At 49.8% G+C, this 26757-nt stretch overlaps 1 protein-coding gene across 1 annotated transcript; it reads right to left on the bottom strand.

Annotated features, from left to right (window-relative positions):
• Window positions 1-2861: 2861 nt before the first annotated feature.
• On the bottom strand, window positions 2862-5515 carry LOC103301055 (relaxin-3). The gene is made up of 2 exons (XM_054716851.1): window positions 5211-5515; window positions 2862-3615 (listed from the first exon to the last, which is right to left on the bottom strand). The coding sequence occupies exons 1-2, from the start codon at window positions 5398-5400 to the stop codon at window positions 3386-3388; spliced, it is 420 nt and encodes a 139-aa protein (XP_054572826.1). The 5' UTR covers window positions 5401-5515; the 3' UTR covers window positions 2862-3385.
• Between the last annotated feature and the right edge of the window lie 21242 nt (window positions 5516-26757).

Here is a 26757-nt window from a genome sequence, read left to right as displayed (position 1 = left end):
GAGGTAGGAGCCCTGAAAGGCTGTGAGCAGAGGGGGAGGGTGCCCTGACTCCGATGTTCACAGGTGTCCTCTGGAGCAGCAGTCGCCAACCGGTGGTCCGTGGACCACTGGTCGTCTGTGAGGTCCGAAAGGTTGGTGACTGCTGCTCTGGAGGTTATGGCAGAGAAGAGACTGTAGGGTTGAGGGTGGAAACCAGAGCTCGGGGAGGAGGTGACTGCACTGTCTAAGCCAGCAATGATGGGAGCTGAGGCTGGGTGGGTGCTGGAGTGGGGAAAGCCAGATTCTGAATAACATTGAAGGTGGGGTGGGCAAGGCTTGCTCATAGGTCAGATGTGGGTGAGAAAGAGGAGCTGAGGAAGTTCCCAAGCACTGGATTTCAAAGGCTCAAAACAAGGCCTGCATAAACAACAACAACAAAAACACAAGTGCTGGGGAAGATGTGGAGAAACTGGGGTCCTCCTACTTCACTGGTGGGAACATGAAAGGTTGCAGCTGCCCTGGCCAGTGATCTCAGTGGTTAGAGCATTGGCCCAAGCACTAAAGGGTCTCAGGTTTCATTCCCAGTCAAGGGCACGTGCCTGGGTTGTGGGCTCAATCCCCAGTAGGGGGCGTGCAGGAGGCAGCCGATCAATGATTCTCTCTCATCATTGATGTTTCCATCTCTCTCTTCCTCTCCCTTCCTCTCTGAAACCAATAAAAATATATTTTAAAAAATAGTTGAGCCCTAACCAGTTTGGTTCAGTGGATGGAGCATCGACCTGAGGACAGAAGAGTCCCAGGTTTGATTCTGGTCAAGGGTATGTGCCTTGGTTGTGGGCACATCCCCTAGTGGGGATGCGCAGGAGGCAGCTGATCGATATTTCTCTCTCATCAATGTTTCTAACTCTCTATCCCTCTCCCTTCCTCTCTATAAAAAAATCAATAAAATCTATTAAAAAAAAAATAGTTGAGATGCCCAGTCAGCGTGGCTCAGTGATTGAGCATTGACCTATGAACTAGGAGATCGGGGTTTGATTCCAAGTCAGGGCACTTGCCCAGGTTTCGGAATTGCAGCCTTGATCCCCAGTAGGGGGCCTTCAGGAGGCAGCCAGTAGGTGATTCTCTCACCACATTGATGTTTCTATCTCTCCCTCTCCCTCTTTGAAATCAATTAAAATACATATATTTGAAAAAACGGTAAGTTTTATATGTGTAGTTTACCTCCATTAAAAAACACTCATAGTGGCCTTGTGAGTCTCAGCTGGCTCATTCCATGCACCAAAAGGTTGCTGGTTGGATTCCTGGTGAAGGCACATACCCAGGTTTCAGGCTTGATCCCCAGTTGGGAGAGAGGGTGCAGGAGGTAGCCTATTGGTGTTATGCTTTCACATTGATTTCCCTCTCTCTCTCTTTTTAAAAATCAATTTTAAAAGTCTTAAAAAAAAAAAAAAGCAGCTCCTTTTACCCTTTGTGCACTTAGCCAACCCTGAAATGACTGCGTTTCCAGGTGCGAGTCATCTTGAAGGCAGGGAGTCGCCCCTGGGCCTGGGAGGACCAGGCTTGCTGTTTGTCTCTCACTGCTGCAGCCCCAGCTCCCGGCCCAGTGGTCTCTGCATATGCTCAGAGGCGGTAAGTGGCCACACAGCAACTGGAACAGCTTATAACCACTCAGCATCTTCTCTCTGCCAGGTGTCTCCCTCATGGGATCCTCAGAGCCAGCCCTGGGCGGCCGGGGTCATTCATGAGGGCCATTGGATAGAGGAGCACAGGGCTCTCAGAGAGGGAAAGGCACGGGTTCGGGATCCTGCAGCACGGAGAGGAGGGAACCTGGATTTACTGAGAGCTGGGGAGGACTGGGGGCAGGACTCCTGGGTCCTCTCAGCTGGAGAATGCGGGCACCTGGGCGGCCACCCCTCCAAAGTCTCAGTTTCCCCAAGCCACCCCACTGTACTCACTACTTCTGGCTCTGGAGGTGCAGCGTGGAGGGTGCTCCCAGGTCCCCAAGAGGCTCCCAGGAGCAGTTCAAGTCGCCTAAGGGCCCAACACCATAGCACCGCAGGGGCCCAGGGCTGCCTGCAAGAGGGCGAGGGTCCCAGGGAAGGAGGGGGTCAATGCCCCCAGCCTCCTCACTGCCCAGAACCCGACTTCCCCCAGTTCTGACCATCCTGGAGGGTTGTGGGGTCCCTTTCGGAAGTGAGCAGCAGGAAGGGGGAGCTGGGCACCTCCACCCAGGCTTTGGGCATAACTCCTCCCCTCCCTCTACCAGCCACATCCTGTTACCACCCCAAGAGCTCCCACCCCCCCCCCCACCGCACCCCCCCCCCCCCCCACCCCCACCCTCACCCCGGCGCTGACTTCCATCCCCTGCCTCGTGTTCCCCACTCCTTTCTGCGCCCCGTCCCTGCCCAGGGGCGAGCAGAATGGGGTCCGGACCTCTGTCATTCATTCCACGAACTTGGGGTTCGCCCTGGAGAGTTGGTGCTTTAAGGCTGAGCGCGCGGTGGAGCGCCCACACGAGCTCGGCCCAGAACTCACCCTGGGGACTTGTCCGCGGGAACAGCAGCCACAGCAGAGGCAGCAGCCGGCAGGGCGCGGCCCAGGCCCCCCTCATGGCGTCCCCTGGCCTCCCGGTCCTGCCGGGCCCGACGACTGGGCCCTGGGCAGCCGCCTCTGCACCTTGCGCTCGGGTCCCCGCCCCTTCCCCAAGGCGGAAAGTCCCCGGGGGAGGGAGAGTGGGAGGCGACCTGGGGCGTCCGGGGGAGAGGGCTGAGGGCTCGGCCTAACTCCCCTGAAAATGAGCGCCCCCCCTCTATCCCCCGCCGCCCCAACAACACACACACGCTGCAGAGTCCTTTGCAACTTTTATTATTGCGGTTGGAAAAGGTTGTGATCCGTCCCCTTACTAGCCTCCCACCCCAGAATTTGAAGGGAACCAAGGGGTCTCAACACCAACCCTGGGGCCCACAGCCTTAGGACCCCAGCAGGTGGCATAGGAGGGAGAGAGGCTGGAAAGCCGGGGAAGGGAGTGGGCAGGGCTGGGCTGGGCTGGCTAGGGGACAGGGGCCACAGTTGGGGCAGGAGAGTCACCGTGTGGGCAAAGGCTTCTTCAGTGTGGCCAGCTTGGGTAGATGGGGCTCGGCAGCCCAGGGGACAGTACAATCCAGACAAAGGCATGATATGGGCTGGGGAGAGGGCAGGAGTCAGGGTCAGGGGCAACCATTTGGCCAAGTGGGGAGACAGCTTGCTCGGGGTTCGGAGAGGCTGGTCGAAGGTCAGTTATCTGAGGGAATTGTGTGGGAGTCCATAGTGCCTGACCTCGATGACGTGCTGATGAATGAATGTATGAGGGGCCAGACACAGGTACTCAGCATTTGTCCTGGTACCCCCGGCTGCCCAGTCCCCCGGTCTAGCAGAGTCTGCTGATTTCACTCTTGCTGCAACCCCACTTGCAGCAGTTGCTGGAGAGACCAGCCAGGACATCTCGGCTGCCACGCAGAGATCCGGGGGTCCCCTGCCAGCTGGGCTGGCCGCCATAGAGAGCCTGGGGGGTCTTGGTCAGGACCAGCCAGTCGCTGGAGCCTACTGCCTCTTCCAGCTGGCTGTCTGCATAGGGGTCAGTGTCTGGGAAGGCGTCCCCTGCAAAAGACGAGAAGAGTTCATGCTTGGGGCCCAGCTTCTGTCACGCTTAGAGTCCTGGCGCCTGGTTGGTCCAGCTGCTCTTCTGTCCTTGTGACATGGTCTCGTGGTTAAAGGTTTTGATGCCACTCAGGCCTAGGTTCCAACTTGGATGGGTCTAATATTCAACCTCACGGAGCTTGACTTTCCTGTCATTTCTTTTCCCTTACTCTTTGTGTATGGAGGACCTGGTGGTTAAGAACATGGTTTGGGAGTCAGACTGATTAAGCACTAATCCAACTTCTCAGTTATAATCCTGAGCAAGTGATTTTACTTCTTTGATTCTTAGTGTCCTTTTCTGCAAAGTGAGGAACATAATAACGCCTAAGAATTTAGAGTTTTGCCTGGCCGGTTTGGCTCAATGGATAGAGCCTTGGCCTGTGGACTGAAGGATCCCAGGTTGGATTCCCGTCAGGGGGATGTGCCCAGGTTGCGGGCTTGATCCCCTGTAGGGGGCATACTGGAGGAAGCCAATCAATGATTCTCTCTCATCATCATTGATGTTTCTCTCTCTCTTTCCCTCTCCCTTCCTCTCTGAAATCAATAAAAATATATTTTAAAAGAACTTAATGTTTCATAAAGAGTAATTGAGTTAATTAATACCCATTAAAAACAAAAACACTTAGAACTGTGTCTGGCAGATGATAAGCACTCAAAATAGCACTGAGCATTTATGGAGGACTTACTGTGTGCCAGACATTGTCTTAAGGGCTTTTGTGGATAAACTGCTTTATCCCTCTCAATGACACCCCCAGGAGGTGGGTGCTGTTATTATGACCTCATTTCCCACAGAACACCACTGAGGCCGATTTGGTGGAGTAACTGCACAAGAACACACAGCTACTGAATTGTAGAGCGGCTGTTTGAGCCCAGACAGCAAGTCTTCTAGGTCCACACTTCCATCATCATCATCATCATCATCATCATCATCATCATCACCAACATCTATTTTTCTGTCAGGCCCCTGCCCTTCAGGAACCAGGACCCCTACTCCCCGACTGAGCCCACACTGGGCCTCCTGTGTTCTTGGACGGTGTCCTTACCTGTTATGACTCAATTTTGCCACTGAACAAACTTGTGAGATGCAGGGACTGCCTTCCATTTGCAGGTAAAGAGGATCAGAGAGGAAAAGCAACTTGCTGGGGGGGGGGGGGGGTCACCCACTAGGTGGCAAAATCCAGCCGTGGACACACCACACCCCTCACACTACCTTCTCCAAGGGGTTGGAAGGTACTTCAGTGTCGGCTTCCGGCTGGCGTCCCCCGGAGTCCTGTGAGCAGCGGCCTTGCTCAGCGCAAGGCTGGGCACAGAGCAGGTGCCCCAGAAATAGCATTCTGTCCTTGGGCCCTTAGCCAGTGGAGATGGCTTGCACCCCCCTCCCAGCTTTGCGTTTTGCTAAGTGGCTCAGCCTCGAGGATGGGCCAGCCTCCTCAGCTGCAAGTTGTGAGCAGGGACTCACCTGCCCTGGCCCCTGGTCTCATCTTTGCCCCTGTGTCTTGGGCCCATCCCATGTCCCATGTCCCCCTTTCCTCCCTTCCACCACCTCCCCGCCTCACCCATTGCTTCCTGGGCCAGGTTGTCCGAGCGCCTCCATCGGGAGCCTCCGCAGGTGAAGATGACTGCTCGGATGAATTCCCGGCCGCAAAGCTTCACCCCATAGGGTGCTCCCCGGGCTTCGGCTTCCAGCCACAGCCCCCCGGCCAGCACCCACACGGCCAGCAGCAGCAGCAGTGAATGCTTGGCCATGCTGGACAGGGAGGCCTGGGACGGGAGAGTGAGCACAGCGAGGCAGTTCCCCAGTGGTCAGTGCCTCTGCTGCTTCCTGGCCCCCCATTTATACATCCAGCCCCCCGCCCCCACGCCTGTTGTGGAGGAGCGAAGTGACCTCCTTTATCTCTTCCAGCAGAGGCGAGGCGGGCATGGCCCACACACCCCGACCTTTCCCGTTTCCCGGACTAAGTAAGCGATAACCTTTTGCCAGGGATGGGGAGACGCAGTTCGGCTCATTGTCATCTTCGACAGAGAGAGGCAGGAAGGCCTCCTCCATTCAGCAGAGACCAGAAACCGGGACCCTCACCAGACCAGGAGAGAGGGTGCAACCACACCCTGCCCCTCACAGGGCTGGGGCCCTGGACCTCCTCTATAATAACAACAACGACTGTGAGCCCTTACACAGCACGGGCTTGGGACTGAGCACTGCTCTAAAGATTTTGTATTTGTGTCATCTGTTTAATTCCCCTGACGACCTAGAATAATGGTTCTCAAATATGAGCAAGCCTCAGAACCCCCTGAGGGGCTTGTTAAGATTCAGATCGCTGGGCCCACATGCAGAGCGTCTGAGAATCTGCACGTGCAACAAACGTCCCGGCCACGCCAATGCGGCTGGCCCAGAAACCACTGTGAGAGCCACTGGACTATAATCAGGACTAGGATCATCCCACAGTGCAGATGAGGAAACCGAGGCACAGAGTGGTGACATAAGATGTCCCAAGTCATCTAGTAAGTGGAGGTGGGGTGGAAATTTATTTCTTAAAATATATTTTTTAATGATTTCAGAGAGGAAGGGAGAAAGAAAGAGAGATAGAAACATCAGTGATGAGAGGGAACCATTGATTGGCTGCCTCCTGCACGCCTCCTACTGAGGATCAAGCCCATAACCCAGGTATGTGTCCTTGACCAGAATCAAACCCAAGACTCTTCAGTCCACAGGCCAAAGCTCTATCCATTGAGCTACACCAGCCAGGGCCAAGGGAGCATATTTAAGTTGTAAAAATATAAATATGGGATAGACTTTCAGTTTTGCACGATGAAAAGAGTTCTGGAGATGGATGGTGGTGATGGTTGCACAATAATGTGAATAATGTTAATGACACTGAACTGAGCACAGAAAAATGGTTGAGATGGTAAATTTGATATTCTATGTGTATTTTTCATAATTAAAAACAGTGAAAAATAGTAATTAAAATGCTTCATTAATACCAGATACGTAGTGGAGCTGTGATGTGCTGGAAAAAGTTTATGGGCTCTCCAGAAAAACATTATTTGTAGCAGTTGTCGGTTTCTGGCCAATTTCAAACTACCAATGTGATGTCCCTGTGATGCCCCCAAATTCCTGGAAAGTGAAATCCGTCCTCACAAATCAGTAGAGCTGGCTCCAGGATACCGCTGAAAGACAAAACTCATGCATGTGCCATTTAAATAATGTCAGCATCACAGATGGCCACGTCCTCACCCCACATCCTCCTTGATCACAAGCCCTTGCTTCCCCCAGAGGTAACCGCCATCCTGACTTGAGCTCTCATCATTTCTTTGTTTTTCAGTACAGTTTTAACACCAACAGGTGCCTCTCCAAAAGATAGCCGAGTCTGTCTCTCTCCTTTCCTTTTTCCTTTTATTGCACATACAGAAAAGTGCACACATTATAAGTGGACACTTGGAAGAATTTTCACAAATGGAGCACATTTCTGTAAGCACCACTCAAGTCCAGAAACAAAACACTCTCAGCCTCCACCCAGCACAGGGCAATGGGAAGAGGAGTATGGAGGAATTGGTGGACCTATGTTAAAACTGGGATAAAAACACAAAAAATTTATAAATACTTTGGCTGAGATACTTTGAGGCCCTGTTTCCCATTAAAGCCCACACATTGCTTTTCTGTTCATTGGTGGATGGTGTGTGTATGGAAATTATTACTGTGATGTTTGTTTGCTAGTAATTTTCCATTTATCTTATTTCTTCTACATTTACTATTATTTTTAAAAATATATTTTATTGATTTTTTACAGAGAGGAAGGGAGAGGGATAGAGAGTTAGAAACATCAATCAGCTGCCTCCTGCACACCTCCTACTGTGGATGTGCCTGCAACCAAGGTACATGCCCTTGACCGGAATCGAACCCGGGACCCTTGAGTCTGCAGGCCGACGCTCTATCTACTGAGCCAAACTGGTTAGGGCTACATTTACTATTATTTATTACTAGAGGCCTAGTGCACAAAATTAGTGCATGGGGGGCAGGGCCCCTCAGCCTGGCCTGCACCCTCTTGCAATCTGGGGCCCCCTCAGGGGATGTCCGACTGCCAGTTTAGGCTCCATCCTCAGGGATCCCCTAAACACTCTGTCTGCCTCCCTGATCTCCCCTAACAACTCTGCCTGCCTGCTGATTGCCCCTAACCACTCGCCTGCCTGCCTGATCACCCCTAACTGCTCACCTGCCTGCCTGATTGCCCCTAAGCACCTTTGCCTCGACCCCCGCTGCTGCGGCTTCATCCAGAAGGACGCCTGGAATGACTTCCAGAAGGTCGTTCGGCTGTCTGGTCTAATTAGCATATTACGCTTTTATTATTATAGATTTGGAATTCTTTTGTAAAGAAGAGTTGTTCTGTCTCCATTGATTTGTTTATTCAATCATTTCTTTATATCCATATGGATTCATGAACAGTTATTTTATTGGTTTCAGAGAGGAAGGGAGAGGGAGAGAGCGATAGAAACATCAATGATGAAAAAGAATCATTGACTGGCTGCCTCCTGCACGCCCCTACCAGGGATCGAACTGCAACCCGGGCATGTGCCCTTGACCGGAATCGAACCTGGGTCCATTCAGTCTGCAGGCCGACGCTCTATCCACTGAGCCAAACCAGCTAGGGCTTTGAACGGTTATTTTAGTCTTTGAGTTATAATCTATATTATTGTTACTTATTTTGTTGCCCAAATTGTTCCAGCTTTGGCCACTGTGAGCTCTTTCAGTTGGCCCTGCTGTACGCATTTTATTTCAGGCACTGTTCTTTGGATATGACTCCAGTTGTTTGTTTGTTTCTTGCTTTCTGAACCACAAAATGTTCCAGGCTCATCTTGTGTTTTCCCCACCCCAGTTCTAGAGCCAGCCAAGGAGCCTGGGTTCCCTTTACTGCAGAAGGGCATTGGGAAACCAAGGTCTGGGTGCTGGTGAGCTCATTGGTGCTGGGGATGGGGGTGTTGCTTCTAAGCCCTCTCAGCTGATCGCATTATCATTTGTTTGAATTCTCACCCAAGGATATGTTTACAGTATTGATTTTAGAGAGAGGAAGGAAGAGAGAGAGAACCATCGATTGGTTGCCTCTTGTATGTGACCCAACTGGGAATCAAACCCACAACCTTTTGGTGCATGGGACAATATTCCAACAAATCAAGCCACCCTGCCAGGGCTCTTTTTTTTTAAATATTGAGATAAAATGCGTATAAAATAAAATGAATCATTTTAAACATTACATGTGCATTGCTGTCGCACACATTCAGAGCAGAAGTATTCAAAACAGCCAAAACGCAGAAACAACCCAAATGTCCATCACCTGATGAAACAAAATGTGGCCCATCCTGTTAGAGTTTTGGGCTAGTGATGTGGGCTGTGAAAGAACTCATGACTGAGAGAAGAGATAGATACAGAGAGAGAGATTTTATTTCACTTTCCCTGAAGGGAAAGGTCCAGTGTGTTGCTAATCAATATAAAAGGCAAAGAACAGAAAACTTCTCCAGCCTTTAAAGCCTTCCTTCTCTTGCTAGGTGACAAGGAAGGGGAGGGTATTTTTAGGCTGGAGTTGAGCAGTCATCAGCGGAGCTGTCATTGAAAACTGTGTTAGTTCTTCAGGAGACAATCCAAGCAGATGTCCTAGGGAGGTGCCTTATCAGTATTTTTCCAAAGCCTGTAAAACATCCTTAGTTAATAAGTTATGAAAAGTTCAAAAGAGGCTTGTTTGAAGAGGAGCAGGGAAGGGAACTTTCTACTAATTATGCCTGGGTTGTAAACCAGCAGGGAGGAGGTATATGTAAGAATGTAGCCTTGACAGTAACTTATTGTGTCTTGCACTTTGAGCAGAGGGGCTGTTTCAACCAGAGGAGTTAACCATCTTGGGGTTTAATTACCAGGTGCTTCGCATAAATTGTGGAAGTCTACAGCAAAGAAAAAGAAAGGCCTTTTTTCCATTCAAACACATCCATACAATGGATTATTTACTCATCCATAAAAAGGAATGAAGTTCTGATACATGCTACTATATGAATGCATCTCAAAAAACATGATGCTGAGAGAGAGAGGCCAGACACAAAAGGTCACATATTGTATGACTGCATTGATATGAAATGTCCAGAATAGGCAAAACCACAAAGACAGAAAGGCCAGTGGTTGTCAAGGGTTGGGTGGAGGGAGGAATGGGGAGCAATTGCTACTGAGTATCCTTTTTGATGAAAATGTTTTGGAACTAGGCAGAGGTGATGGTTGTATAGCATTGTGAACTGTGAATTCTAACATGGTTAACTTTATGTTATATCAATTTCACCTCAATATTTTAAAACCAACAATGATGATGGGCAGAGTTGGGTTTGAATCCTATCTCTATTTCCTGCTGTGTGACCTCAGGCAACTCAACCTCTTGTGCCTTGGTTTGCCTCACCTATAAAACAGGGAGGATTCAATGAGTACGTCAAATTCGTAAAACAGTCTGTGGCATGCAGTAAGTGCTGTTTAAATGTTATTTGTACTTGACACATTCCCTCTGGGTTTGAACTTTATTCCTTTGTCCTTTTCTTCATGACAAACTCCTGGCCTTGGTTGCCCCCTGTGGATGTCTCTGGCCAAGGGCATCGCTTCAGAAGGCAGGAGTCATATCTGATTGTACTGTTTCGAAAGGTCTGATGAATAATACACTCTGCCCTCTGCCTCTTCTCCCAGCAACTCTCCAGGCATGCCCCCTTCTTCCCTTTCCTCCACATCCCCCATGCCTGGCCCAGGGGCTGGCAAAGAACAAGCATGCCAGGAAGGTTTGCTGCCTGACTGTCCGACTTTGGCCCAGAACCAGGAACTTCTTTTGTGCCTCACACAGAATCAGTTTTGAGCCCAACACAGCTGGGTTTGAATCCTGATTCCTGTGTGACCTTGAGCAAGATGCTGCACCTCTCTCAGGTCATTGGGTAGATGGAGATAATAAGCACATCTACCTCATGGGGTGGTGTTGGGGACTTTGGTGAGATTATGTAAAGTGCTTAGCACCCTGCCTCGCACACAGTAAGCGCAGTTGGTTGGATGGTGACCTGCGGAAGGATAGGTCCATGTCCTAACCCCCCAGGACCTATGAATGTGGTTCTATTTGGACAAACGGTCTTTGCAGATATAATTAAGGCCTTTGAGATTAGATCATCCTGGATTATCTGGGTGGACCCTAGATCCAGTAATAAAGATGTACCCAGAAGACACAAAACTGTGAAGACAGAGGCAGAAATTGGAGTCAAGTAGCCAAAAAAGCCAAGTCATGCCTGGAGCTGCCAGAAGCTGGAAGAGATGAGGAAGGATCCTCCCCGAGCGCCTTCCAAGGGCACACGGCCCTGCTGACATCTTGATTTAGGACCTCTGTCCTCCAGAACTAGGAAAGAATACATTTCCGCTTCTGAAAGCCAGTTGTGGCAGTCTGTGACAGCAGCCTTAGGAAAGAGTTAGGAAATATTAGGTGCTACCCATATCACTATCACTGTTACTCTGGTCAGCATAGAAATGCACCCAGATCTTACCAAACCCAAATAAAGCCCCTCTCTCCAAATTTCTTAACTAATTTTATTTTTGAATAGTTCACACGTTCAGGTATGTCAAGAAACAAAAAGTGTAAGCAAGTTTACACTGTAGGACCTCCCTCTTCAGTCTCCTCTCCCCCATGGAAAACCCACTGCTCATGATTTCCTGAGCATCTTTCCAGAATATCTGTGCATGTTTACAAACAAATATGAATACCCTAGAAGCCTGGTGCACGAAAAGTGTGCACTGGCGGAGTGGGGGGGGGTCCCTCAGCCTGCCCTGTGCCCTCTTGCAGTCCAGAAGCCCTCAGCGGATGTCCGACTGACCACTTAGGTGGGCCCGTTGTGGGGAGGGGGCCTAAGCTGGCAGTTGGACGTCTTTAGCGCTGCCACCACCACCGCTGTGCTCACCAGCTGTGAGCCAGGCTCAGGGCTTCTGGCTGAGCGGTGCTCCTCCTGTGGGAGCGCACTGACCACCAGGGGCAGCTCCTGCATTGAGTGTCTGCCCCCTGGTGATCAGTGCGCGTCATAGTGACTGGTCATTCTGCCTTTTGGTCAATTTGCATATTAGCCTTTTATTATATAGGATGTCTTCAGCCCCCAACCTCCACACCTACTTTTACATTAAAGGTAGCATTAAAAAAATAGGGGTCAAGGGCTGGCCAGGTAGTTCCTTTGGTTAGAGCATCATCCCAATACACCAAAGTTGCGGGTTCGATCTCTGGTCAGGGTACATACAAGAAGCAACCAATGAATGCATAGTTGAGTGGAACAACAAACCAACATCTCTCTCTCTCAAATAAATAAATAATAAATAATTTTTTTGTCGTGATATGTTAAGCACAGTGCTGAGATCCCAGAAAACCTCAGCATGTTGTTCTTGGATTCCCAAAGAAATAACCTGGAGGACTGGCTGTGAAAGCCATGGGTTTATTCGAAGTTACATCGCACTGGTGGTGACGGACCATTGAAGTTTACCGCCATCCTGGCTGACACAGGTGAAGCTGACCAGCTAGTCCCATCCAGCCTGCAGACAGGCAAACTGGGGACAGCCCGCCAGTGCTATTGTTTCACCACCACCCAGACTTTCCCAACACCAAGTTTTATGGAGCACAGACAACAGAGAAAAACAGGGCATGCAGGGGAGGGGGACTAGTGCAGTGTGAGATCAAAACGTTGCTTTCCTGACTGAGGAGCTGGCCAGGTTCCCAAGGTCTCCCAGTGCCTTACTGATGGCCTTCAACCTCCTCCCACAGGATGGGAGGGGAGCTGGAGCATGGGAAGGGCCCATGCTCCCATTTACCGTACACGGTAAAATAGACATAACATAACCTATACCAGGTTAGCCACAGTTAAGTGCCCATGTCAGAGGCAATAGCACATTCACATTGCTGTGCAACCACCCCACCATTCATTCCCAGAACGTTTTCATCTTCCCAAACTGAAACTGTGTCCCCATTAAACACTAACTCCCTCCTTCCAGCTTCTGGAAACCACCATTCTCCTTTTTGCCTCTATGGCTTTGCCTTTCCTTAGGTACTTTGTATAAGTAGAATCGTATAATATTTGTGTTTGTGTGTCTAGCTTCTTGCACTTAGCATAATGTTTCATGGTTCACCAACATTGTAGCATGTGTTAGAATTTCAATTCAAGAGAGCAGGTTTCACACATTCTTCTGCACTTGTCTTTTTCTTTCCACTTAACAAATGCCAGAGAGATCCCCTTACCAAACTCCCTTTATGTACCCCTGTTATTTTTCTACAGCTGCCTAATGTTCTGCTGTGTGGATGCCCCAGAGTTAATTTTACTCCTAGAAACTGATATGTTTCATCTGTTTGTTCTTAGGCTAACATGGCAGTGAAGAACTTTGTACAAACGTCATTTCACACACATGCAAGTGTGTCTGTAGAGAAATTCCCCAAAGTGAGATTTCTAGTTCCAAGACTATGTGCATTTATAATTTTTACAGATATTATCAAATTTATCCCTCTGGCCGAAACCGGTTTGGCTCAGTGGATAGAGCGTTGGCCTGCGGACTGAGGGGTCCCGGGTTCGATTCCGGTCAAGGGCATGTACCTTGGTTGCAGGCACATCCCCAGTAGGAGGTGTGCAGAAGGCAGCTGATCGATGTTTCTCTCTCATCGATGTTTCTAACTCTCTATCCCTCTCCCTTCCTCTCTGTAAAAAAATCATTAAAAAATATATATATTTTTAAAAAGATTGTCTTAACTCATCAACCCCCTCCTTGCAATATATTTCCCAAAACCTATTTTAGTGGGTGTCCCTTACATTCTATTCCATTTTATCAATGGATAGTGTTTATATATCAATTAAATATATTTTTTCTTTTACCTTATTGTGCATATAGTTTGAAAAGTTTGTTCAAAGAATCAGTCCATTCACTACACCTCATGTATAATAAGCAAAATGGTTCAGCTTTATGAGAAGTTGCCAGCCTATCAGAAGGACGTACAGGGGATCATGCCCACAACCCGGGCATATGCCCTGGACAGGAATCGAACCCAGGAACTTCAGTCCACAGGCCGATGCTCTATCCACTGAGCCAAACCAGCTAGGGCCACAATGAACATTCTTATCCGTGTGCAAAACTTTCAATGAATATAAAAACTTGGAACACAACTGCCAAGTCACAGTCCTCCCAATTCAACAGGGAGCTAATAGCTGGGTTAAACAAGAGAGAATGTTTACTTGTCTCCACTGGTGGAGAGCCTGGGGACGCCTGTCCTTCTGTCAGTCACTCCACCATCCTCGGGCAGTATTTGCGGAGACATTTGGCTGTGTCTGCAGACAACTGTTACACCTGTCAAGGGGGAGTGTCATTGGCAATGCACAGGACAGCCCTCCTCCATAGCAAAGAATGACTTGGCTCCAAATGTCAACGGAGCCACCCGCCCTAGAATAGTCCCCACTTTTTTTTTTTTTTTTACATGAATGATTTGTTGAGAGACCGGGACAGTTGTCCCATAGTGCAGCCCGTCCTCTGGATCTGTCTGTTGCTTCCTGATGTTGTCATTTAACTTGTTTGTTTGACCCCTTCCATTTCCTGCCAATTGGATGTTAGGTTGAGAGACTTGATCAGAGTCAGGTTTAACATTTTGGCAAGACGTGTCCTAGGGAAAGCTGTGAACTTCCTTTTTGCGTCACATTAAGAGGCCCACAAGGCACTGGGTCCCTCTAGTTTGATCCTGAGCTTCATCAAAGCTAGTGTTGGTGACATTCTGGCCTCCGTGGCAAAGTCCATTCTACACCCAGTGGGCCCTCTGGCACCCTGTGCATATCTTTTTTAAAATATATATTTATTTATTTTTATTGATTTCAGAGAAAAAGAGAAACATCAATGATGAGAATCACTGACTGGCTGCCTCCTGCATGCCCCGCACTGGGAATTGAGCCCACAACTTGGGAATTAAACCCTGACCTCCAGGTTCATAGGTCGATGCTCAACCACTGAACCACGCCAGCCGGGCCCCTGTGCATATCTTGTTCCCAGCATTCCCTCACACGATGTTTTGTAGTGCCCATTAGGGTCACTGTCTTAATGATTTCATGGGCTTTCGCAAAACGATAATTTTTCTAATTCTCTCTTTCCTTCTACATTTTCTTTTGCTGGCATTCTTCTTGGGCTTTTTGGTGACTGTGAAACACAGCTACTACTGGGAAGGGAAGATCACGCTTAACTCCTACTTTTATTTATTATTTATTCTGAATTTTTTTTTCCAGAGCCCCCTCCCCCACGGGCCCCTCAGTGCCCTGGGCGGTCAGCTGCTGTCCTACAGCGACACCTGGGTAGTGCTCACCCTCATGGAAATCACACTGGGTTTTTTCTTAACTCCTCACTTTCAATTACCGGTGTTTCCAGGAAGGAGTTGATTGAGAACCGCTTCCAATGGTACAATAAATGTGTTTTTCATTTGCAAATTGAGGTTTAACATACATACATGCACAGATCTTGCCCAGCTGGAGTGGCTCAATTGGCTGAGCATCGTCCTGTGCATCGAAAGGACAGTGCAATTCTTGGTAAGGGCACATACCTGGGTTTCAGGTTCAATCCCTGTTGGGGCATGTACAGAAGGCAACCGATTGATGTTTCTTTCTCTCTCTCTTCCTCCCTTTCTCTAAGCATGTCCTCTGGTGAGGATTAAAATAATCGAGCGCACAGATCTTTAATGAAAAGCTGAGGAAATTTTTAGATCTGTACCTTCGTGCAACTATCATTAGATAAAAATATAGAACATTTCTAGCCCCAAGTTGGCTTTCCTGCCATGAAGACTTATAATGAACTGTGCCCTCTTGCAACCCGGGACCCCTCGGGGGATGTTGGAGAGCTGGTTTCCGCTCGGCCAGGCCGAGGAACCCCACCGGTACATGATGGGGGGAGGGACCGAGGGAGGTACTGCAGGAGGGCTCCAGGGTGTGTCCAGCCTGTCTCGCCCAGTCCTGATGGATTGGCCCAGACCCCAGAGGCAAGCTAACCTACTGGTCGGAGCGTCTGACCCCTGGTGGTCAGTGCGCATCATAGCGACTGGTGGAACAGCCGAACCAACGGTCGGACACTTAGCCTATTAGGCTTTTATTATACAGATATTTGTGACTGCAGAAATTATTTCCAGGCATGGTGGTGCCCATCTTGGGGTTCACAGACTTCAGGAAGATGGGAAAATTGGTGAGAGGTGGAAACACGACTTCTAGGTTCCCCCCTCCCACCTGGTTGGGAGCCGACTCCTCGCACAGAAGCAGCTGCAGGGGCTGGACAACTTGCTTTGCCAACTGGGATGGATCCCAGGCACCTCCCGCCTGGAAGACTCATTAATTGTTGGGGGGACTTGTCTGGTCTGAGGCTCAGCTGGCATTTCCAGGCAGACTGGGGCTGCTGCTTCTCCTCTTCCATCGAGGGGCACACCAGGGGCAGCAAAGCACATTGGAAAGTCCCAGAAAATGAGACAGGCTGTCTGGGCTCTGGTGCTTCTAGCTTTGAGACTCTGGGGAGCTCCTTCACCCTCTGAGCCTCTGCTCACCTGCGCAGGTTTATTGGGAGGGTTCATCTAGCTCCATTACCTCTCTGACCTCACCTGCTGGTGCTTTCCTCTGTGCTCATTTTGCTTCAGCCAGATGTTTGCTCAAGCAACCAAGTGAAAGATGAGACAGAGGGCCGGAGACCAGGACACAGGCTTTATTGGAGGAGAAGACCCCTGCCGGGCTGCCTTCCAAGGAGAAAGAGCACCTGTGCGGAGAGGGTGTGTGTGTGAACACGCCTTTTGAGGGGAGGAAAGGAAAGGGACGGGGCTTAGGGCACTCAGCACACACTGATTGGTGGTTTCATATAAGGCACATGATTAGGCACCTAGGGACTTAGGAATCGGGGGTTTAGGGTATTTGGCAGGTGCTGATTGGTGGTTCAATGTTCAGTCCATATAAGGTGCCTGGTTAGGTGCTCAGGAATGTCTCTGCTGCAGGTACAGGTTACGCCATACTCCGTCCATCAGTTGGGGGAAGGGAGGATCTATCATTCCAGGCTTTTGGGGGAAGGGAGGATCTATCACCAACCTCAGTACTTGAGTTCTGGCTAAGAAAGCATTCAGAGCCAAGATTCAAATACAAGGAAAAGCTTATTTAGGAAGTCACAGATGTGGAAGAAGTGAGCTGCCGTGGGCTCGGGGAACAAGTTACAAAGCCAAAGGGGCCCTTGGAGCTTAGGAGAGAGAGGCAAGGAAAACCAGCCTGGGGGAAGGGGGTGGGGAAGACACAGGAGTGCTCCATAGAGTTGCCTGCTGCCCTGGGTCCTCATCTTGAGGGTGTTTATCTGGAGGTCTCAGGGGAGGATCCCAATAGAATATTCATCAGCTTTCCAGGTGTGTACTTTCAGGGTCGTGGTCTCTACTGATTGGTGGCCCCACGGCAGGAGGTCATTAGTCAACGCGGCTGGTCCTGAATCAGCCAAGGCATGCTTGTGGCTTGTCTTGTTTTGCTGCTTTTCTGGGCCTGGAGCTGAAACACAACTAAGGCCTAGATGTATTTGATGCCGGTGGGAAGCTCACTGTCCTGGGGGCTTAATGATTAAGGGCTGTTCTCCAGCTCCCTTGTTCATTCCCCCCTAAGGGGATCCAACCCTCATGACTAGCAACATGCCAGAGGAGGAAAGGTCAGGGAAGGGTTGAAAACCACATGACCAGCAATATGAAAGGTCAGGGGGTCTAAACCTGCATGACGGGCGATATACTAGGGGAGAAAAGGTTATCCTGTGGGGAGGTCCTTGTTTTCCCAGTTTTGCTGGTTGCTAGGCACTCTAGGCTTTCAGCCCTGGTGACCCTCTGTACCTGGCCTATCACCCTTGCTCTGCTCAAGCCTAACTGCCTAACAACCCTGCTCAGGTGACACAGGCTACAGCATCCTCTCCCCGCACACCCTCTAATGTTTCTCCTAAAGCCTTTATAAACTAATTCTATGTACTAATTTCACTGATAATTGTGTCTCCCCTGGTAGAATGCAAACTCGAAGTACTTATGTGCCTTGCAGAGAGGAAGTGTAATACTGGTTGAAGTAGGAAACAAAAGCCACTTTTTTTTTTGCATTTTTATTGATTGATTGATTGATTAAGGTGTCACATATTTGTCCTCATCCCCCCATTCCCATCCCACACCCCTCCCCACGGATGCCCCAACCCCCTGTTGAACTTAACCATTGGTTAGGCTCATATGCATGCACACAAGTCCTTTGGTTGATCTCTCCCCCCTCCCCCCACCCTCCCCTATCCTCCCTCTGAGGCCCGATAGTCCGATCGATGCCTCCTTGTTTCTGGTTCTGTTCTTGTTCATCAGTCTATGTTGTTCATCATTTCCCCTAGATGAGCAAGATCATGTGTCACTAGAGATATAAGAACTGAATGTGAGACGAGCAATAATAGTTATGCTGACAGGCAAATGAATCAGTCTGTAGTGAGTTTCTTTCTGGACCAACAGTTCTTTTGAGACCCAATTTCAATGTCCACCAGTTCCTTATGTGTACATGTCGGCACTGACCCCTCAGCTCTGGATGGTGGACAAATGGTGGTAATGCAGGTCCGACTCCCTCTGGTTTGGTCTCGGCCGGACCCAGGGGCACGGCTTCACCCGGACCCAGGGGGCGCGTGGCCTCACCTGGACCCAGGTGTGCGCGGCCTCACCCGGATCCAGGGACACACTGCCTCACCCGGACCCGGGATCCAGCTTCACCCGGACAAAAGCCACTTTTTGTCCCACAACAGAACTAGAACTGGAACCTCGGGCTCTAAGCCTTTGCCTTCTTTGTCCTCCTTCTTTTGTCTCAAAAAGGACTAGGGCACAAAATTTAATGGGGTGTCAAAAAACTCAGTAATTATTGTTTTCAAAAATCAAAATTAATGCAAAAAAGATGACCAAAATATATTTTTTAAAAGTAAGACGAGAACTGACCCTGCACTTGCATGACTCTCCTCACCCTAATCCCAGTTTTTATTTAAGGTTTTGGTATTTTGTTCATCATGGACTTATTTTTTTCCATTATTTTGATATTTATTTATTTTAAATATATTTTTATTGATTTGAGAGAGAGAGAGAGAAACATCAATGATGAGAATCATCCATCAGCTGCCTTCCGCACGCCTCATACTGGGGTTCGAGCCCGCAACCGGGCATGTGCTCTAACCAGGAACTGAACCGTGACCTCCATGCCATGCCAGCCAGGCTAATTTTGATATTTTAAAAATATTTTATTAAAATATTTATCTTGATGGTTGAGTTGTTGCACCCAAAGGGATCACCATTCTGTCTTCTTTTCTCTCCTGGGGAAAACCGAGGCTAAGCGGCCGAGCTCCCCGGACGCCCGCCCGCCCCCGGTGAAGGAGGGGCGGGAGCTGACCTTTGCTTATCACCGCGTGGAAACATCTAATTAAGTCCCCCGCCCGCGGGAGACCTTTCCAGGGCGGCCCGCGCCTCCTGAGGGGCTGAGATAGCCGTGGTAGCCACGGCCTCGGTGACCTTTACGGGGCTGGGAGGAGGGAGAGGGCACGGCGGCCACGCGTCTGGCCGGTCTGGGCGGAGATGCCAAGGGTTGGGTCGCTCCCGGGCTGGTATCGGGCTGGGGGCTGGGACCTGGGATTGAACCGGCCTCAGTTCCCCAAGTCCATCTCACCGTCACAAGGCGAGGGGGAGAGGGGAAGAGCGCCCCGTGACGTAATCGAACCCCGAGTCCGGACTCCGCCGCTAGCGTCACAGACGAGTAGCGCTGCGTCACCGCATTCCTCTCGTGACTTTAGTGCGGGAGGCCATGAACGGGCCCACGGGGAGGAGGAGACGTCTGAAGAGAGCACTCTCTTCTTCCTCACCCTTATATTTGGTAAGACGTTTATAGTACACAGGAGCGGACTACCACTCCCAGCTAGCCTTGCGCGCTGCGCATGCTCGCGGCCTCCAGTTAGAGAGCGCGGCAAACCTTTAGGGTAGATTGACGTCCTTTTAGTCGAAACACAGGGCAGCTTTACAGCCGCAAGCCATAGACCCCACCCCTTTATTCTTAGCCGCTGCTTCCTTGCGGGAATGACGGGCTCTGCTGCCTTTGAGGGTTCAGTTTCCTTTGATAGACATTCCTGCCGATTAATCAGATCGCCGGAAAGTCAAGAGGGTGTTGAAAAGCGTGCTTTAGGACCAATAGCTTAGCAGCAGGGCCCAGCACTGTCCAATCACTCCTTCTGGCGTCGCCAATCACCCGGGACCCCGCCCTTGCCCGTGACGTAAGTAGGGTGGGTAGCAACAGTTGCCCCGGTGAGGGAAACGGAGGCGCCATAGCCACGGTAGTCGTGGCGACCAAGCAACCCGGCAACGCGAGTCAACAACAACAACCGCCCGGCCGACCCCCACCCCCACCCCGATCCCCGACCCGGCCCGGGGACCCCGGCACGTTCTGTCCCCCTCCCAACATCGCCTCCGAGACCTCTGGAAAGCCCTTCTGCGGAAAGAAGTGGGGAGAAGCCAAGGTAACCGGGACGGCCGGGGTGGCGGGCCGGGGAGGGCGGCGGGGCTCGGGCGGCGGGTGTCGCCGTAATCATAGTCCCGGGGGAAGGGGCGGACGGTCAAAATGGCGGCGACAGTCGGGGCCGTGGGGGAGGGGGGGCCGGGGCCCGGCTGGGGCGACACCACCCGCCCTAGGCCCCGCGGCCCGGCCCCCGCGAGGGGCGGGCGCTCGCTGGCCCGCGGCGAGCGGAGGTTGACGGGCCCCAGCGGGGGGCTTTTATATATCAGGAGGTGTGGAGGGGCGGGTCTGGGGAGGTTGGGCCAATAGAAGCTAGGGAGGGGCGAGGCGGGGCCGAGGTCGGTGGGCGGGGCCAGGCCACTAGGTGTAGGCGGGGCCGTCCTGTGCACCCTGGAACCGGGTGGGGCAGCTGTCGCCGGCGGCCTTAGCGCTCTCCCAAGCGATGGAAGGCCACCTGTGCCTTTTCTCTTTAGAACCCCCCTAGTTGTCCCCAGGACTCAGTGCCAGCCACAGCTGCTGAGTCCTCAGTTTTTCATCCTGTAAAATGGGGAGAACCCCCTTTTTTGCATTTCAAGGATTCCTAATTCTTTTCAAGACTTTCTCTAGGGTTCATCTTTGAACTTTTACCTCATCTACTGTTTCTGAATGTGTTTGATAGATTAACTATTAGCTAGTTTCAATTTCAACCCCGCAGTTTCCTCGGAAATCTGCCTTCTCTCTGAGAGGAAGCAAAGTTTCACGGAGAAGCTGTGGGCTAGGAGTATGGCTTTAGCCTGGAAGATTTGATTTGCAAAAATCGAAGCTATGGTAGGGAAGAGTGATCTTGAATGTCTGAGTTAGAGGAACAGGAACTTGATTGCTTCTCCGGGGCTGCTGTCGTAGACCAGGTGTAGCCCCTGGGCAGGGAGTTTGTCACTGGAGTTGGGACCATTCCTAGCTGTTCTGCCCATCCTGGTCTCCCTTTCTGGGGATGGATAGCAAATGGTGCCTGAGGAAGTTTCTTAGATTTATTAAGCTTCTTCTCTTGGCGTGACACATGTTTTTGTGTCAGTCAAGTTGGTGTCAGTTGGGTCACATGTTACTGAGGAGGTACCAGCCTCCAGGGCCACGTGGGCAGGAGGGAGCGGTCACTGAGGTCAGAGGGAAGCGGAAGTAAGTGTTCCACATTTGTTAGAGGAGAATCGGAGGGACTGCTTTGCCAGATGACAAGAGCTGCCAGCTTGGGGAAGAATATTTTTTTAAGCCAGCCAGGCCAAGTCCACTTTCCCTAGTCTCCATCTTGCTTTGGAGTTTGACATCAGCAGAGCTGAGTGGCTATGTGCAAACGGCCACTTTTTTTTTTACTACGTCTTTTTAAATAGGTTTTTACTGATTTTTTAATTTTTTTTTTTTAGAGAGAGGAAGAGGGAGAGAGAAAATGTGAGAGAGAAACATCAATTTGCTGCCTCCCATAGGCACTCCAACTGGGGATCAAACCCGCAACCTAGGTATGTGCACTGACTGGGAATTGAACCAGCGAGTTTTCAGTGCACAGGATGACACTCACCAAACTGAGTCACACCAGCCAGGGCCAAACTGCCACTTTTTAAATCAATCAAACTTCAAGGAGAAGGATCGCATTTCAGGCTCTCCCAAAGCTTTCCCCCGAGGATTTAAGATAAGGCTAGGGCAGGGGGTTCACGTCTGCAGGGAATTTTCCTAGGCCAGGCCCTCTGAGAGTTGGTGTAGGACCCCTTGAAAGTTAGAAAATTTTCAGTAAAGATCTAGAAATAACCAAATTGCCAGAAGGATCACCACCTGTTAGAAAAGCAAATTTTGAAGCAGAAAGAGATGATTCTGATTATCTACTCTTGTTGACTGTCACCCACCTCCCATAACTTTTACAATTATTTTTAATATATACTTTTATTGATTTCAGAGAGGAAGGAAGAGGGAGAGAGAGATAGAAACATCAATGATAAGAGAGAATCATTGATCGGCTGCCTCCTGTACGCTCCCTACTGGGGATTGAGCCCACAACCCGGGCATGTGCCCTGACCGGGACTCGAACCTGTAACCTCCTGGTTTATAGGTTGACACTTAACCACTGAGCTTTGCTGGCTGGGCAACTTTTACATTTAAAGGGCTCAAGCCCAGAGGGTCATTTGACTATGGTAGGAACACTGGTTTGGTTTGCTTGTCCTTGAAAAATCAATTTGCTTTCTAGCTTTGCTCTTGGGCAAGATACTTAACTTCCTAGGCTTCCGTTTCCTCCTATCTAAGCTGGGGGGCAGTAATCATTGGTAATGATTTTAATCTCATGTTACTGTGCTGTGGATTCCATGAGAGAATACAAGTTGAGCATCAAATACATAGTAATTTCTCAAATTATGTTAGCTGTTACTGTTGTTATAATGATTGTCACTTCCTGCTCAGCCCTCAGAATTACACTGTTTGCATTTATTTTTATCGTTTTGAATGGGGTGAGAGCCTAGTGGCTTGAAAGGTTGACTCGCTTGCTGGGCTGTGTGGCTAGTGACAGGGATCTCAGGAGCTGGATGCCAGGACTCTACTCTCCTAAGGCCCTTCTCTGGCTTTAGGAGAGTAGACAGAAAGAAAAATTGTCCCTGGGCCCTGGGCCCCGGGCCCCCACTCAACCCCAAGCTTTCCAGGAGTCAACTGGGTAAGCTGGGGGTGTGGATATCATGGGAAAGGAATTCCTGGAGCTGAGGTCCTTGTCCTTCCCTCCCTGTACACCCCCTAGCATTTAGGGGATGAGGATAGAGGATGGGCCAGGCACCAGGGACGTGGCCTGCAGATAACAACCTCAAAGTATATGTTCTTCCTGATCTAGGGGGCTCATTCTGGACCAGGAGGCATCATCCACCCCTGTAACACAAGCCTGCTGCTGGCAGAAGGCAATAACTTTTTCTTTCTTTTCTTCTCTTTTTTTTTTTTTAGAGAAAGTAGAAAGAGAGAAGGAGGGGGAGAGAAACAGACATCAATGTGTCCATTGTTTGGTTGCCTCCTGCATGCGCCCTGACCAGGGTTAAGGAGTGAACCCAAAACCTAGATACATGCCCTTGACCAGGAATTGAACCCACAACCCTCCAGTGCTCTGGCTGACGCTCTAACTGCAGAGCCCCACTGGCCAGGGCAGCAATAACTTTTTCACAAAGTCTCACCAATCAGTAGATTCTAACCGGCTTTTGACATTCACTAGCAGTGTGTCCCCATGGACACTCATTTGACAGTAAAAGTTGAGCCCCCACTGTGGTCTAGGAGCTGAGGTTGGAGTGATGGACAAGGTTGGCAAGATCTCTGCCCTTGGTGTTATGAGGGAGGGGGAATTATGAGTAAGGAAATAAACAGAGAAATACAGGGCTAGGAAGAAAAAAACATGAGTATGTGTTCCAGAGTGCTGGGGGGAGGGACACTTGAAATACAAGAAGGTGACAAATGAGCTGGGACCTGAATGAAAAGAAGGAGCCAATGATGGAGGTGGAGGTGAGGAGAGCATGCTTATAGGGGGAAGAGCTGGTGCAAAAGTCTTGAGGCTGGAGGAGGGCTGGAGCATTTTAGGAATGAGAGATGTTGTGACTAAAACATCCAGAGTGAGAAAGGCAGGGACTAGAGGGGCCAGATCCCAAAGGACCCTATAGGTCATGGGAAGGGCTCTGAATTTTACTTATTCTCTGTGATGGGGAACCTTGGAGCCTTTTGAATAGTGTCTATATTTTCAAAGGATCTTACAGATTATAGAGGTAAAAGTGAAGCCAGGAGCGAGTGACAAGGCTGTGGCAGGGATCCAGGCAAGAGATGATGGCAGCTCAGACTTGCATGGTGTTGATAAAGATGGAGAGAAGTGCCCAGCCTTAGGATATATTTTGGAAGAATTATTGACAAGTCTTAGAAACTAATGGGGTATAGAGGATGAGGGAAACCTACATCATTATAGTTAATTTCCCCACCCCCCAGTAAGTTCCTTATTGAAGCCATTCGATAGATGAGGAGAGTGAGTTTTCTTTCCCTTTCCTCAGAATGGTCTCATCTAAGATGTAAACCATTTGATTATAGGATCTGGTGTCCAAAACAGGCCACCAACTAAGGACACCACCTGTTTTTGTATGGCCCATGAGCTAAGAGTGATTTTTACATTCTTGAATGATTGGGAGGGGGTAAGGGATCAAAAGACAATAGATAATATGTCATGACATGAAAATTACACTGAGTGGCCAGATTATTATGATCTCTGAACGCATAATAATCTGGCCACTCAGTGTATATCCTATATAATAAAAGGCTAATATGCAAATTGTCCCCTCGACCAGTTCGATCAGCAGGCAGGTCAGCCAACCACCCATGTCCCCTCTCCCTGGCCAGGCTGGCCAGACCCCACCCATACACAAATTCATGCACCGGGCCTCCAATATATATAGAGTGGCCAGATTATTATGCGTTCAGAGATCATAATAATCTGGCCACTCAGTGTATATGAAATTAAATCTCAATGTCTAGAAATAAAGTTTTATTGGCACAGAGCCTCACTTATTTACATATCATCTGTGGTTACTTTTACTCTACAATAGCAGAGCTGAGTCATTACAACAGAGACTGTCTGCTCACAAAGCCAAAAACATTGACTATCTGGCCCTGATCTAGTCATTCTCCAAAAACATAGCTGTTGCCTTTGAAGATAGGTGCAGCCATTGGTGTTTTTCTTGGTAGTTCCATTGCCAAGGAGTAGATTTACTTAGTTATTCCTTTGTTTCATGTGCTCTTCTCCATCAAGAAAGGGGTCTCATGTTCAAAGAGATGAGGAATGCCTCATGCTGTATAGAGATTTGTGACTTATTCCTCTTTAGGGAACATCCTAAATAACTCTGCTTAACCCATCATCCACAAATGGAGGGAAAAAATGGTTCCTTGGCCAAATAATTATGGGACATTTGGCATCCTGTATAGCCCCTCCTGGAGACTGACAATAACATTTCTGAGAAGGCCTCCAATATAAAAGTTGATTGAACTGTTTTATTCATTCTCCTCACCCCTCTCCTGAACTCAGCCTTTCAGCCCTCATTGCCTCCTCCTCCTGTCCCTGAATGGAAGGGATGAGGTCTTCAGGTTTTGTATCTCGAGGAGAAGAAACTAAAAAAGTGTGTGGAGCTTTTAAAGCCCTTTTCTGGTGGGAGGGGCCACAAAAGACCAGCTCTCCTAGGGCTGAGAAAGCCCAGGCCAGGATTACTCAAAAAGTGCCCCCAGGACAACCTGCCTCAGAATCATCCAGGGTTGGGTAGCTCAAGCAACAGACTTCAGGACCATCCCAGACTCTGGGCAGTGGGGCCTGGGAACCTGAATTTACCTAGCTCCAAGTGATGCTGATGATATCAGAATCGGATTCCCCCTCAGTGCCTCCTTCCAAGTGCTCAAGAATGGTGCCTATCTCCTTACCCTTCATCTGCACCAGGCACAGATATTTGTTGAATGAATAATAATAGCAGCTTCCAGCCTGGCCAGTGTGCTCAATGGGTTGAGCATCATCCCATACACCAGGAAGTCACTGGTTCAATTTCCAGTCAGGAGATGTACCCGGATGTGGGCTTGATCCCCACTGCGAGGCATGCGGGAGGCAGCCCATCAATGTTTTTATCTCTCTCTCCCTCTCCCTTCCTCTCTCTAAAATCAGCCCTAACCGGTTTGGCTCAGTGGCTAGAGCGTCGGCCTGTGGACTGAAGGGTCCCAGGTTCGGTTCCGGTCAAGGACATGTACCTTGGTTGTGGGTACATCCCCAGTAGGGGGTGTGCAGGAGGCAGCTGAAAGATGTTTCTAACTCTCTATTCCTCTCCCTTCCTCTCTGTAAAAAAAAAAAATCAATAAAATATATTTAAAAAAATAAAATAAATAAAATCAATTAAAAAAATTTTTTTAAATAGCAGCTTCCATTTCTCAGTGTTCATTGGGTGCTAGGCTGATCTCTTCGGATTTTTACAACAGCCCTATGGATTGGCTGTTCTCATCACGCTCAGGTGACAGATGGGGAAACAGGTCAGTCATATGTTCATGAATTAAGAGACAGGCCATGGTTGAGTCGAGGTGGGTCTGCCACAAGGCAGTTTGATGATTTGCTATAGTCCCTTGAGCACTCGAGCTAGGCCAGAGTTTGGACTTAATGGTGTGAGGAGCCCGTGGGAGGTGACCTCTCTAACGCTGGCAGGAAGGAGTTTGGGAGGGTGGAGGCCGTGTGTGTGGCAGACAGCAGCCTCTTGCCTCTCCAGATGGGCAAGCTCCCCAGGCTGCCTGAGTTACCAGCAGGGAAGCACTGAGGCCGGCCACCCATCCACTGTGCCCGGTAGACAGCTCCCCAACTGCCTCTGCCCCCTTTTCCCTAATGACCTGGCCTGGTAGGTAAGGGAGCCCCAGGGCTCTGCCAGCTCTGCCTGTGCCAGCCAGCGGAGCCCTATAACTCCTCCCCAGCCTACCCGAAGCCCAGCAAGTGGGCACACCCAAGTGCAGACAGAAGCCCCTTTTCCTTTGTACTCCGTGGCCAAGAGGCAGGACCTGGCGGCTCTTCCTCTTTCCTGAAGTTTT

This window comes from Eptesicus fuscus, chromosome 6, assembly GCF_027574615.1.
Source record: "Eptesicus fuscus isolate TK198812 chromosome 6, DD_ASM_mEF_20220401, whole genome shotgun sequence".
Classification (NCBI taxonomy): domain Eukaryota; kingdom Metazoa; phylum Chordata; class Mammalia; order Chiroptera; family Vespertilionidae; genus Eptesicus; species Eptesicus fuscus.
The sequence above is the reverse complement of the archived record's forward strand: the minus strand, read 5'-3'. Positions and strand labels throughout refer to the sequence as shown.